This window comes from Chiloscyllium punctatum, chromosome 2 (assembly GCF_047496795.1).
Source record: "Chiloscyllium punctatum isolate Juve2018m chromosome 2, sChiPun1.3, whole genome shotgun sequence".
In the NCBI taxonomy this organism is placed as follows: domain Eukaryota; kingdom Metazoa; phylum Chordata; class Chondrichthyes; order Orectolobiformes; family Hemiscylliidae; genus Chiloscyllium; species Chiloscyllium punctatum.
In genome coordinates, this window is record NC_092740.1 from 115,517,323 (window position 1) to 115,532,227 (window position 14,905).

General features: G+C 40.9%; 1 protein-coding gene across 1 annotated transcript in view; it reads left to right on the plus strand.

The window, feature by feature from the left end:
* Positions 1-14,905, plus strand: part of dnah6 (dynein, axonemal, heavy chain 6) — a 310,227-nt gene that overhangs the window by 155,569 nt on the left and 139,753 nt on the right. Inside the window, exon 48 of the mRNA XM_072587520.1 lies at positions 2,205-2,357. Within this exon, the coding sequence (XP_072443621.1) occupies positions 2,205-2,357 (153 nt within the window). The remainder of the gene's footprint in view (positions 1-2,204; positions 2,358-14,905) is intronic.

Genomic DNA, 14,905 nt, shown 5'->3' on the forward strand with positions numbered 1-14,905 from the left:
AGATGCAGCTTGCTGCAACAAGTTAGGAGTTTGCTAATTGTTTTGTGCAATGATGTGCTGCAGATTGACAATGTTCACTCGAGCATCTGGGAGGAAGCTGGGGAACCATTTAGTTAGAAGGTATACAACTAGGCCTTCCAGGCTCTAAATGAAGTATAATAATTAAAAAAAGGTCTTTTTTTTCTGGAAGCCATAAAATGTATTAGTTGTTGCTATACAATTTAAGACTGCTAATTTCTGAACTTACCAATGGGGTTCAAAATACCTTTTTAAGAGTTCTGGAGATATTTTTGAGGGCTACTTTTTGATTTTCAGAGGCTTTTCTTTGGTTTTCAAAGGCTCCTTTTTTCATTCTCACAAATTTAATCATTGGAATGTGAAGTCACACACTAACAGTACCATATCTATTTGTTAAGGTGTAGGTTTGCTCGCTGAGCTGTAGGTTTGATATCCAGACGTTTCATTACTTGGCTAGGTAACATCAGTGGCGACCTCCAAGTGAAGCGAAGCTGTTGTCTGCTGCTTTCTATTTATATGTTTGTCCTGGATGGGGTTCCTGGGGTTTGTGGTGATATCATTTCTGTTCGAACCCCAGGAACCTCATCCAGGACAAACATATAAATAGAAAGCAGCAGACAACAGCTTCGCTTCACTTGGAGGTCGCCACTGATGATGTTACCTAGTCAGGTAATGATAACGTCTGGATATCAAACCGACAGCTCAGCTAGCAAACCTACACCCTAAACCTCAACCTGAGCTACAAACCTTGCAAAAATATCTATTTGTGTTGACATATTCAGCTTATGTGCTTGTACAAAAAAAGTTTTAGAAGAATTCATCAATATTCTCAATAATTATCAAGCTTCCATTAAATTTAAAGCCACAATACACAAGAAAAGCATTAACTCCCTAGTCATCATGAGCACAAGATAACGGGCATAAATTAAAACAAAAGCTATTCTTCAAAATAACTGGTGTACACTTCTACAAACAAAAAGCTGTCATCCAAAACATATCTCTCACAGATGAGTGAAGTCACAATTAATATTTTTCCCTCAAATTCACAAAACCAAGAGATTTTAACAAAGCAATTAATACGTTTTTTTTGCTTTCTCTACTGCATTTTCAAACTTGATCCCAGATTGAAATTTTAATAATTGAAACTGTTCATTACAATTGTGTTCCTTATAAATTTCCCCCATGTAATAGCTCTTGAATTAATGCGCTTCTAATTAGCAGTGTTTTCCATTGTTGACAGGATTAAAGCTTTTCTGCCTTCTTTACAGCTTTCCTGGCCCTCACTTTCAGACCTAAGTTCCTCATTCCCACCCCTCAGGCAGCCTCTCCCTCCCCCATATTTTTCTGAAAATCCCCTCTCCCCACTGTCACAGCATCCTTTGACCATCTAATTTGGAGATTCTCTGTTCACTTCCTATGCTAGGCATCCCTTTACCTCCCAGTGCAGATGGTGCCCCTCAAGCCAGCAAAAGGCCACCCCCTTATGGTCCCAGCCCAACCAGAAGGAACCCCCAATTTATGAGATGAATTTCAAGAATACAGTGCCCATAAACTGACTAAAGGTTCTCCTGAGGGCTCTGGCAAATAGTCCACACTGCACCCTATCTTGGGACATGTCAAAAGGTCTCCCTGACTTCCAGAAGTAGTTCAAAAAACCCCATCCCAGCCGTGTCTACACACAGACAGGGACACCTAACTTCAACTGCAGCAAAGCCTTGCAGGTTTTCCTTGCATTTGTCTTTCTGAATTGTTCTGAGACAAATTATTTGGCCTGTACCCATGACTAAAATTATCTCCATATCTGTTCCTTCCACTAATACATCTACCTGTTCTGTAGTACTAATGACATATTTCCTTTCAGAAATCATTTACTTCCCATTTTGGAAACATAGGAAGTGTTGAGCATTCAGTATTTTGAAGCTGAATTTTTAGACTATGATATTTTATCATATTTCTTTTATTAGCACACTTCCCTTTATATATTGTCATAGTGATAAATGGTCAGTGCCAAGGAGCACTGTACTTCATTTTAAATATAACAAACTGAAGATTTAAACACTATGGATATAGTTATTGAGAATCATTTGTGCTATTTCAGTTTTTAGTATATTTCCTGTTTAAGATACTGCCATTCTTACACAATGTCAGTATGAAATTGTGCTGACATTTTGATTTTTTTCTGACAGATAGTGGTGGAGGAGTTCCTGGAAGACATTAATAATATCCTCAACTCTGGAGAGGTTCCAAATCTATTTGAGAAAGATGAGCTTGAACAAGTGCTTGCCGCCACACGTCCAAAAGCCAAGGATGCTGGAATACCAGAAGGAAATAGAGATGAAGTAAGTGTTCAAAAGTACTTGTGTATGCAGCTACTTTGTCTAGTTTATATTATTTCATATGTAGCAGGTAATGTGCATTTTTGTGTTATGGTCCAAAATGATTGAGGTAAAGCTTTACTTTTAGGTAGGTTTCTGATAACTGGACATCAGTATGTACTTGTCTCACAAGCAAATTTGGAGGTCAATCATTGTGAGACATTCAAACACAATTTTGAATGCTCTTTGATTGTTCAGTTATTCACCCACCATGCACAGAAATAAAACTGGTTAACATTTGGAGGGACATTTCTTGAGTATATGATTTGACCTGAACATTGGGACATGCAAAGTGTAGTAATTAGTAGCTAATGGTGTGAGAAGTATCCTTACAATTTTCCAAATAGGGGCTAATTTTATCCTTGAGGCAGATAAGCAGCTAAAGTTGATCATGCACCATTGCCTGCCAATGTTCCTCCTGACTCCCATCATCATTTGTTTTAAAAGCAGAAAATGCTGGAGAAACTAAGCATCTAACTACTAAATATATATACTAAACCTACTGAAAAATAAAGGTGCTAAAGGGAGAGGGAAAGAAATAAACATGAATGCCATCACTAGAGAAGAAGTACGAGGGAAGCCATTGGTGTTGAAAGCCAATATGTCCCTGGGATCTGACAAGTTGCATCCTAGGGTATTAAAGGAAGTGGATGCACTGGTCATAGTCTTCCAAAAGTATTTGGATTCTGGAGAAGTCCCAGAGGAATGGAAACTACCAGTGTAACATCTTATTCAAAAAGAGCCAGTTGGTGTAACGTCGATTGGGAAAACTTTAGTCCATTATAAAGGGTGTAATCACAGAGCATTTAGAAACCCATTACATAATCAAGCAGATTATGTATGCAAATCATACCTGACAAATTTATTACAGTTCTTTCAGGAGGTAACAAGCAGAGTAAATGAGCTGGAATCTGCAGATGTGATATATTTGGATTTCCAAAATGCATTTGATAAGGTACCGCACATAAGGCTACTTAAGATAAGAGTCCATGATGTTGAGATTAATATATTACCATGGATGGACGATTAGCTAACCAAGTTAAGACAAAGAGTTGGGATAAAGAGAGCATTTTTAAGATGGTGTTGTCTAGGATCAGTGCTGGAACTACAATTTTGAACAACATGTATTAATGACTTGGACGACAGATGTGAATGTACTATTGCAAAGTTTGTGAATGATATAAAATTGGTTGAGAAGGCACGAAATGAGGACAACACGAGTCTACGAAGGGATAGGGATAGGTTAAGCAACTGGACAAAAAATTGGCAAATTGAATAAAATGTGGGAAAATGTGAGGTTATACACTTTGGCAGGAAAAATAGAAGAGCTTAGTATTATATAAATGGGGAAAGACTGCAGAAAGCTATCACTAAAGAGGGATTTGTGGATGAGACTATACTGAATCACATCTAAGGTTGTTAGAAATATTTTCTTGTGCAAGTCTAGGATGAGAAGGTATAACATCAGAGTAAAGAGTCACCCTTTTAAGACAGAGACGAAGAGGAATTTCTTCTCGCAATGATAAATCTATGGGGTTTTTTAACACACAGGGCTGTCAAGGCTGGGCCTTTAAGTACATTCAGTGCTGAGGGAGACAGATTTTTAATCAGAAAGGGAATCAATGGTTATGGGTTTAATGACAGAGCAGACTCAGTGGGCTGGTTGGCACATTCTACTACGTCATATAGTTTTATCTGTGGCGAGAGAATCAATGTTAATATTTGACTCTTTAGAATTGAAGGAGTTGGGAAAATGCTAGTTTTTACAGTATAGACAAAGGAGGAAGAGGAGAGAGTTAAAGAGATGGTGAAGGTGCCCAGAGTCCTAGTGTTTGAGCATGATGCCACTACCACATCTCCTCTGTCAGCATTCTGCAGGAGTTGTTTTCTTTTCTCCACCACTCCTAACAGTCTCCGTAGCACTTACGATCACTGAAATTTGCTATGCAATTCCAGAAGGTATAACACTTTCTCTTTTACACCCTCCCTTCTCACTGTCCAAAATCCCAAATATACCTTTTAGGAAAAGGAGCAGTTTACTTGTATTTCTTTCAATCTAGTCTACTGTATTTGTAATGAGGTCTCCTTTACAGTCACAAAACCAAACACAGATTGGTTTACTGTTTTACAGAACACTTAAGCTCTGTCCATACAATCAAGTCTGACTTTAGTTGCTTGCCACTTCAGTGCACTATCTTGCTTTCATGTTAACATATGTTTTAGGCCAACTACACTGCTCCAGCAGAACTCAACACAAGCTGGAGGAATTTTCTATTTAGGCACTTTTCAATATTCAGAACTCAACATTAATTGCAACAACTTCCGAGCATGAACATTGTCCTCCATTTTGATACCGCTCCCCATGTCTTGTGTGCATGAGATTGCTCTCCGCACAGCTGACCTATTTTTAATTAATCGCACCTGTTATTAACACCCATTTTGTTTCTAATTTCTTCCTCTACCAAAAGCACTCTCTTTGCCTTTTGATGTGAGCACTTTTATCATTTCTTGCACTCATTCCTTCTTCTCATTTGTCTACATTATAGAAATCATAATTTTCTGGCCCTCTTCAGTTCCAAGGAACAGTTATATTGGACTCTGATTTACTCATTCTTCGAATATGTAGCTCAAAGTCTGATGTTATCATTGTACCTCAAACACAATTGCAATATTCACTTCCCACTCAGACTCTGGTGTCAGGTAAATTCAAGCAGGAAGAGTTTCAGAAGGAGAAAAAATGTGGCTGTTAATCAGAGAAAGGAGGAGCAGGAGGAGGCCATTCAGCCCTTTGAACCTACTCCACCATTCAGTAAGATCATGGCTGATCTTGATATCATATTCTGGCTTTCTCCCCATCTCCTTTGGTCCCTTTAAAAGGAGGCAGTGAAACAAGAAGGAGCAAAAGACTGCTTCCAGACTCATAAGAAAAAAGAAAGGACTCGCTTGTCTGAAAAATAGCCACCATATTTTTATCACAAGAGTGCTGAAATAACTCCACTGAGGCTGGATTCCTGGCACCAAGTCACCCTTTATTTGTATGTGGGGGGTTCTCAACCAGCTCTCAGAGTCAGCAGAACCTCTGACATTCCTGTTTATAATCTGTTAGCCAGGAATCCCTGATTGGGACTGTTAATCTGGTCCAATCAGGGAAGTTATATTCCATGAAATCCAGCTGTCTGACCTCGATGCAACACTAAATCCCTCCCTGTCTTTTCTTTATAGCTCCTCCTGGGGTGTCTGAGCATCAGGTCAGGATTCTCTAACTCTGTTTCTGATATGGGAGGTATTTAATGCCAGTAGCTTGCCACTTGTGCCCAGAGTCTCTTGGAAGAAATTCATTCTCCTCTTCAGGTAGCAAAGGCATGAAGGTGGCAATGTCTGCCAAATCCATCTCAGATTCCAAGGTATCTTCAACGCTTGCCAGAGAGGGAGAACCCATGGGTTCTGTAACAGGTCAAAATGCAATTGAGGAGCCTGGCAGGTTTTGCTCCAGCACTATTTGTAAATTTGCAGCTTTCATATGGTCCACATGCTTGGTCAGGACCATCACACCTACCCGAATTTTACATGTCAGTGGACCTGACCTCACATCAAGTATGCCTCTCACCAAGCAGGGCCATTCCTGTGATTCCTACACCAAACTTCATCCCCTGAAGTACTCTGTCTTTCTTAGCGGAGTCTTGTGTCTGGCATTTGCATCCTTGATGCCATTTCATCTCCCAACGGTCCAACAAAATTAGATTTAACCTGGTGCAGAGTTGTCTTCCCATGAAATACTCTGCTGGAGCTTTCCTTTTAGCTGCATGAGGGGTGGTCCTAAAATCAAATTGGAACAGTTTGGTGTCTAGTGAAGCTGTATGCTGATCCTTTAAGCCTGCATTCAAAGTTTGGACTGCTCTTTCTGCCAGACCATTGGAGCTGCCTTTCGATGACGAATGCTCTTTGACTTTAGGAAATACTCAAATTCCCTGCTGGCCCATAAAACATAGGCGCAGAAGTTAGGCCATTCAGCCCATTGAGTCTACTCTGCCATTCCATCAAGTTTCTCATCCCCATTCTCCACCTTGTCCCCATAACCCTTGGTCTCCTTGACAATCAAGAACCCATCCATCTCAGTCTTAAATACACTCAATTATCTGGCCTCCTCGGCTTTGTGTGGCAGTGAATTCCAATGATTCACCACTCCCTGGCTAAAGAAGTTTCTCATTATCTAAAACATCTTCGCTTTATTCTAAGGCTGTACACTCAAGTCTTAGTCTCTCCTACCAATGGAAACATCTTCCCAACATCTCTATCCAGGTCATTCAGTATTCTGTAAGTTTCAAATAGATTCATCGCCTCATCCTTCTAAACTCCATCGAGTATAGTCTCAGAGTCCTCAAACGTTACTCAAATGTTAAACTTTTCATTTATTGGATTATTCTTGTGAATCTCCTCTGAACATGCTCCAGGGCCAGTATATCCTTCCTGAGATATGGGGCCCAAAACTGTGCACAATGCTCCACATCATTGCATTTGTCTTCCTAATTACTGATTCAACCTGCAAATTTATCTTGACAGATTCCTGGACTAGAACTCCCAAGTCTCTTTGTACTTCAGACTTCTGACTTTTCTCCCCATTCAGAAAATAGTCCATGCCTCTATTCTTCCTGCCAAAGTGCATGACCTTACACTTTCCCATGTTGTACTCCAGCAACCACTTCCTTGCCAGCTCTCCTAACCTGTCCATATCCTTCTGCAACCTCCCTGCCTCCTCAATGCTATCTGTCATACGAATATATTTGTATAATCTGGAAACTTTGTCAGCATGCCCTCAGTTCCTTCATCTAGATTGTTCATGTATGAAGTGAAAAGTTGTGGTCCCAACGCTCTGCCTCGCGAAACATCATTTGTCACCAGCTGCCATCCTGAGAAAGAGCCTTTTATCCCCACTCTGTGCTTTCTACCAAACAGCCAAGCTTCTATCCATGCTAGCACGTTGCCTCTAACACCATGGGTGTTATCTTACTCTGTAGCCTCCTGTGCGGCGCTTTGTCAAAGGTCTTCTTGAAGTCCGGGTCAATAACATCCATTGGCTCTCCTTGGTCTAACCTGCTTGTTACTTCTTCAAGGAATTCTTCGAGCCATGCTGACTTTACTCAGTTTTACCACACACTTCCAAGTATTCAGAAAACTCATCCTTCGCAATGGATTCCAGGATCTTACCCACAACTGAGGTTAGGCTAATTGATCTGTAATTTTCTGTATTTTACCTTACTCCCTTTTTAAACAGGGGTGTCACATTAGTGATTTTCCAGTCCTCGGAAAGATCACCACCATTATCTCTTCAGCTTATCTCCCTTATAACTCTGGGGTGTGGTCTATCTGATCCAGGTGATTTTTCCGCCTTCAGGTCATTCAGTTTTTCTTGTACCTTCTCCTTGGTGATGGCTACCGTACTCAGCTGTGTCCCCTCACACTTGAATTTTTGGGAAATTACTCGTGTCTTCCACCATGAAGACTGACGCAAAGTAATTATTCAGTTCCTCACCATTTCCTTGTTCCCTACTACTATCTCTCCAGCATCCCAACGTCCACTTTTGCCTCTCTTTTGCCTTTTATATATCTAAAGAAACTCTTACTGTCTTCCTTTACTGTATATTACTGGTTAGCTTACCCTCTTATTTAACCTTATCCATCCTTTTTTTCTGTTGCCCTCTGTTGGTCTTTGTAAGCTTCCCAATCCTCTGGTTTTCCACTGCTGTTTACCACTTTATATGCTTTCTCTTTTGCTTTTATGCTATCCCTCACATCCTTATTCAGCCATTGTTGTCTCATTCTCCCGGTACCATGTTTCATTTTCCTTTGTTCCACTGTCTTTCCTGCTGGGATCCTCTCCCAGTCAATTCTACCCAGTTCCTCCCTTATGCCTCTGTAATACTGTTACATCTAAATCTATTGTCCCCCTTTCAAATTCAATCATATTATGATCACTGCCTCCTAAGTGTTTTTCCATCTTAAGCTCCCTGTCAAATCTGCCTCATTGCATAACACTAAATCCAGTATTGCCCTATTCCATAGTGGGCTCGAGCACAAGCTGCTCCAAAAAGACATCTTGTAGACATTCCACAAATTCCTCCTTGCAATCCACTACTAATCTGATTTTCCTAATCCACCTGCGTATTGAAATCGCCCGTGATCACTGTAATTTTGCCTTTCCTATGCATCTTTTCTTTCTCCTGGTGTAGTTTGCACCTCAGCTCCTAACTACCATTTGGAGGCCTGTACATAACTCCACTATGAATTTTTTTACCTTTGCAGTTCATTAATTTGACCTCCACAGATTCTACACCTTCTGACCCTACTTCATTTCTTACTACCGATTTTGTTTCATTTCTTACAATAAGGCATCTCTACCCCCTCTGCTCATCTACCTATCTTTTTGATAGGATGTATATCCTTGAATATTCCGCTCCTAATCCTGGTCCCCTTCCAGCCATGTCTCCAGGATGCCCACCATGTCATACCTATCAATTTTGTTCTGCGCCACAAGCTCATTTACCTTATTCCTTATACTGCGTGCATTCAGATATAACACCTTAAGTCCTGTATTAACCGTCCCTCTTCTCACTCAGTTGTTTGTCCGGTGTGCTTGAAGTTTGATTGCTAACCCTTTCCATTTTGTCCTATTTGTGTCTCTTCTCCAGTACTAGTGTCAATGTCCCATGAATTTAAACGCATTTCTCCAACATCAGTTTTTGAGCCATGCATTTACCTGCTTATTCTTATTGACTCTGTGTCAATTAGCTTGTGGCTGAGATAGTAATCGAGAGATTATTACCTCTTTGGCTCTGCTTTTTAATTTAGCTCTTAGCTGTTCGTATTCCCTAAGCAGAACCTCTGCCCTAGTTTTATTTCGCTCGTTGTTATCTGCGTGGACCACGACACTCCCAGTTCCTTTTCAGCCCAGATGAGATATCCTGAACCTGAGATCCAGGCAGGCAACACAACCTTTTGGACTCCCGATGTTGGTCACTGAAAACAGTGTGTATGCCTCTAACTATATTATCCCCAATTACAACAACATTTCTCTTCTCTCTCTCCACTTGAATTGCTCTCTGCACTATGGTGCTGTGGTCAGTAAGCTCATCCTCCCTGCAGTCCCCATCCCCGTCCACACAAGAAGCAAAACTCTTGAACCTGTTGGGCAAGGACAGGGTCTGAGGCTCTTGCAACTCTACCTCCTGGATCCCTCTACCTGCCTCACTCACAGCCACACCCTCCTGTCCCTGACCACTGGCCGAATTCGAGTCAGTTAACCTAAAGGATGTGACTGTCTCCTGAAACACGGCATCCATGTAACTCTCACTCTCCCTGATGTGTCACTGTGTTTCAAGCTCCGACTCCAGATCCTCAACTCTGAGCTAGAGTTCTTCCAGCAACCAACATTTACTACAGATGTGGTCTCTGGGCACCACAATGTGGTCCACCAGCTCCCATATCATGCAGAAACAACACATCACCTGACCCTCCATCCTTATTTTATTTAATTAGTTTTGATTTTTTTAAAATTTTTAACTGAGTTTGCATCTCTGCTTATGCAAGTTGTAACCAATAAATAAGTTGTATTGAATAAATTAACAAGATTCAATTTAACAGATTCGAATTTAGCAGACCCATTATTAGCCAAACAAATCACAGCTCTCCTGTGACATCATCTTTCAGTTTCTCTCTCAGAATCAGAATAAGAATTATTTACCTTCCCAGACTGCTCTCCACTTAGCTCCTTTCCTGAAGTGAAGGCCCCAGATCCACGTGGTAACATTTTATACCTCTTACCTTCCCTGGCTGCTCTCCGCTTGCTTCTCTTCCAAAGTGAAGTCCCCAGTCCCCATGTGGTAAGTTTTATCTGTGACCAATACTTCTAGGAGTCTGTGTATGGCAAAATATGCGTGCAGTTTTTCTATTGCTGTCCCTGTGTTTAACGCCTGAATTCTTTGCACATCCAATCACTTTGAGTGGGCATCCACAATGAGTAAGAACATTGAGCCCATGAAAGCACCTGCATAGTCAATATATACCCGAGTTCAGGGTTTACCCAGTCATTCTCATGAAGGTGGAGGAGCTGCTGGTGGTAATTTTTGTCCTTGTTTGCACCACCACAGCTATGTCTACATCCAATCCTGGCTACCAGACATAATTTCTTGCCAACGTCTTTATTTTGGAAACCCCTGGGTGACTCTGGTGGAGTATCTGATGGTGACCTTTGCTCGGGGCAATCACTGTTGCGCCACATAATAGTATGCCGTCCTCTACTCTGATCCTGTCTTTATGGGTCCAAAAAGGTTTCAGTTCTGGGTGTGACGGTCCTTTGGTATCCCCACTATCATTACCAGCTATTTCAGTTTTGCCAGGATTGGATCATTCTGCATCCAAAGTCTGATGTTGTTAGTTGAGACTGGAGGTTTGTCTGAAAAATTTAAAACTTAAAAATGTATTGCTGGAAAAGCGCAGCCGAACTCTTCCAGTGGTGGTATAACCAGTGCTGCATCTGCCAGTAGGAGGTGGCTCAATGCATGCGCATTTGCTACTTGGCCTCCTGGACAGTGTTCCAAATTGTAGTTATATTCACTTAGAATTAGAGCCCACCACTGAATTTGGCCTGAACCTATGTGTGGCACTGCCTTAGCCTCTTTAAGTAGTCTTTAAGTGGTATGTGATTCGCTATGATTACAAACTTATATCTGGAAAGGTATTGATGGCACTTCCTGACTCCAGATATGATCACCAAACCTTCTTTGTCTATTGCTAGCCTATGAGCTAATACTACTCAGTGCTGTACAGGGAGGCATCACAAGTCAACACCAGACCATACTTAGCATCATAGTGTGCCAACACCTTAGAGGTTGACAACTATTTTTTCACTTCCCTGATAGCTATGGCTTGGCTACGTGACTATTCCTAAAGCTGACCCTGTTTTAACAGTGGATGCACAAATGCGTGGAAACCAGGTTATGTGCGACCTTTCCATTATAATTCACCAGCCCAAAGAAAGACCTAAGCTCTGGTATAAATGTAGGAGCCAAGGCACCTTTGATTGTCCTCACTTTATCTTTCAATGGGTGTAACTCAGTCTTGTTGATTCTGTAGTCCAAGTAGTTTACTTCGGGTGCTTGGTACACACATTTTTCCCTTATGAGGTCTGTGGTTGCCTGAGAGAATGTCCAAGGACTATGTCCAAGTTCTCAAAATGCCCCTTATTCATCTAGATAAATGGTGACCCAGGGTAGACCTTGTAAAATGTTCTCCCACATCCACTGAAAAATGGCACAGGCTGATGATACCCCAAATGCCAGTATCAGATATTGTTACAAACCCTTATTTATATTAATTGTAGCATAGTTCTGGGAATCCTCATCTAACTGCAATTGCCAGGATGCACAGCTCATGTCCAGCTTCATGAAGGACAGCCCCCCAACTAGCTTTGTGGATAAATCTTCTATGCAAGGATTGGTCACTTATCCAGCTGCGAAAAATGGTTTACTGTTGGTTTAAAATTCCTACAAAGGTGAACCAACCTGTCGAGCTTCACAGTCAGGACCAAAGGTGCTGCCCATTCCACATACTGTACTGGATTGATGATTCCTCTGCTTTTCAGCCTTCTCATTTCTGCCTCTATGGGCTTTGAAGATTTGTGGAATTGCTTTCTGGTCAACATGCATGGTGGCCTTGGCTCCCTTAATAGTCCCTAGAATTTCCTGAAAATAAAAATTGGGTATTTAATTAGGACTTCACTCAGGTAACCGTTTGTAATTGAAAAATGTGCCCATCTGAGTGACTCCTTCTCAACCAATTTTACCTCAGCGAGCATGGGCCTGAGCCTTTCACTCCAATCAGTGGTAACTGAACGAGCTGCTTCTCATACCGGAATCAATGTTGTATCCTTAATCTGTAAAGGTTATCAGTCTAGCCAAGGTCTTGCTCAAACTTAAGGGTTGTCCAGAGCTAATTTTGTAAAGTCTTTGGTAACTATGATCGCTGAAATGGCCGTGCTGGTATCAACCTCCATTTGAAACTGGTGACCATTTAACCTGACATTTATGTCGATTGGTTCTGATATGAATATTGTTAACAATTTAACTGTTCCAAACCAAATATAGGTGGAATGTCCAAGTGTACGCAGTCCTGGGTGTCAGTCTATGAGTTCTCTTAATCCTTTTAGGTCTAGTGAGATTCTTTGTCTATCTTGAGTTTGCATACTGGCAGCAACTAAAATGGCTGGCTGGCCTGGATTTTGAAGAAAGTTTTAACCAGTTGGCCAAGGCTTGGCTTTATTTTGAGATTTTACTGAGCGAGGCTGTTCAGGATATGTCCTGAGTCAGACGATGCAATTGCCTTCGCTCAAGTAGTGTTCCCCATCTCAGTTGGCCTGACGAGGGTGTCCACTTCCATCAGAATACCCTGTAATTCATATGCTCCACTTGCCACATTTTTCAATATCAAAGCCAGTTATAGGGCCTTTTTGAAGTCCAGTTGGGCATCAACTAGTAGACATTCTTGCATTGTTACATCATAAATCATATTGAAATAACTTTGCAGAGGCCAGTACCCTGTCACCAAGTCACCCTTCATTTACACATAGAGAGTCCTTGACACTGATCCAGCTTCCTCAGAGCCAGGTCGAAGAGTGAACAGAACCTCTGATACACCACTTTTTATTTGTCAACCTGGGCTCCCTGACTGGACCAGATTAACAGCCTCGGTCAGGGAACACATATTCCAAGAGGTCCATCTGGCTGACTTTGTTATAATCACCAGAACTTCCAGATTCATATCTCTCCTAGCAAACTGGCTATTTACTTAAGAATTAATCAGTGACCACGAGTTTTGCAAATTTCTGCAGTTGATTTCTTGTATGGGAGCAAGTCCCTTTGCTAACTCATGAATTTGAGAGCTTTAGTGGGTTTTTTTCAGAAAGAGATTGGAGGCCTGATATTGTTGGAGTGTTTATGAAGATAGACTGTTCTTTCTTTTTACCTTGTTCTTAAGATTCTCTGCTTAGATATTTGTACCTAAGATGGCATCTTGTGTGGCCACATTACACACTTCTCATTGTACTCCCATGCTTTTGTATTTGAGTACTAGTGACAATATCAGGCCTACAATCTCTTTCTGAAAAAAAACCCACTAAAGCTCTCAAATTCATGAGTTAGCAAAGGGACTTGCTCCTATACAAGAAATCAACTGCAGAGTTGGCCCTTTCAAGACAGCGAATGAGATGCTGATGTGGATTTGTCATCTCCATTTCCATCAAATTCAATATTTGTTGGCAAGGTGTAGGATTAGGGTGTGATTCACTTGGGTAGGAAAGCTGAACTCAGAAAGAACATTTGGATTAAGTGCAGAGTTCAAACAAATCATATTTTCATTGTTCCAAGAGCTTTGACTGATGGTATGAGAATTACAGATTGCTGAAGTAGATGTAACTGTGCTTGAATGCCGGATAAGGTTAGTTTACATGCCATGATGTGAACCTTAAGTCCCCTGCTCTTCAAGTTTGAAATAAAAGCTCACTTAAATTGTCAATGAAAAGTTATAACAAGTCTGGTGCTTTGATTTAATTAACAAGATGACTTGTGATTGTTAGGAAAACAATTGTTAGGGCAGCACGGTGGTAAAGTGGTTAGCACTGCTGCCTCACAACACCAGGATTCCAGGTTTGATTCCAGCCTTGGGTGACTGTCTGTGTGGAGTTTGCACATTCTCTACACATCTCTGAACAGGTTGATTAGAAAAATAGATTTTTTTAAAAACTGACTACTGAGTAAAACTTTTCTTTATAATAAATTAATTACTTGAGTTAAACCAAATAATGTATTTGGCTCTTGGTTTTCTATTACTGACAGTGTAAGCACAGTCCCAATGTGCAGTTTTGGAATACACATTCTATGAGAGGTTGTGATTATATTGGAGAGGTTGCAGAGAAGATAAAGTAGGATGTTGACTGGGTTGGGGTGTTTATGAAGATAGACTGTTCTTTCTTTTTACCTTGTTCTTAAGATTCTCTGCTTAGATATTTGTACCTAAGATGGTATCTTGTGTGGCCACATTACACACTTCCCATTGTACTCCCATGCTTTTGTATTTGAGTACTAGTGACAATAAAATCAAAATCAAAAATCACACTGAGTTTTCTTTTCCTTGGAGCAAAGGAGTTGTGATGAAGCTCTCACATTTGAGATAAATAAAATTGAGGAACATAGATAGGGTAGCAGGAAGTAAGTTTTCCCATTGATGGAGGCATCATTGACTAGAGGTCATAAATTGATGCTGCAGCAAGTTTAGCAGAGATATGAGGAAATTCTTTTTCACCCAGAGGGCGGTAAGAAATTGGAACTCACTGTCTGAAAAGGTGCGAGAAACAGAAGCCCTCATAAAATTTAAGGTGTATTTAGATGTGCTCATGCAATGCCAAGGTATACAAAGCTATGGGCAAAGTGCTGGCAATTGGCTTAGATTAATTTGATGGTTTA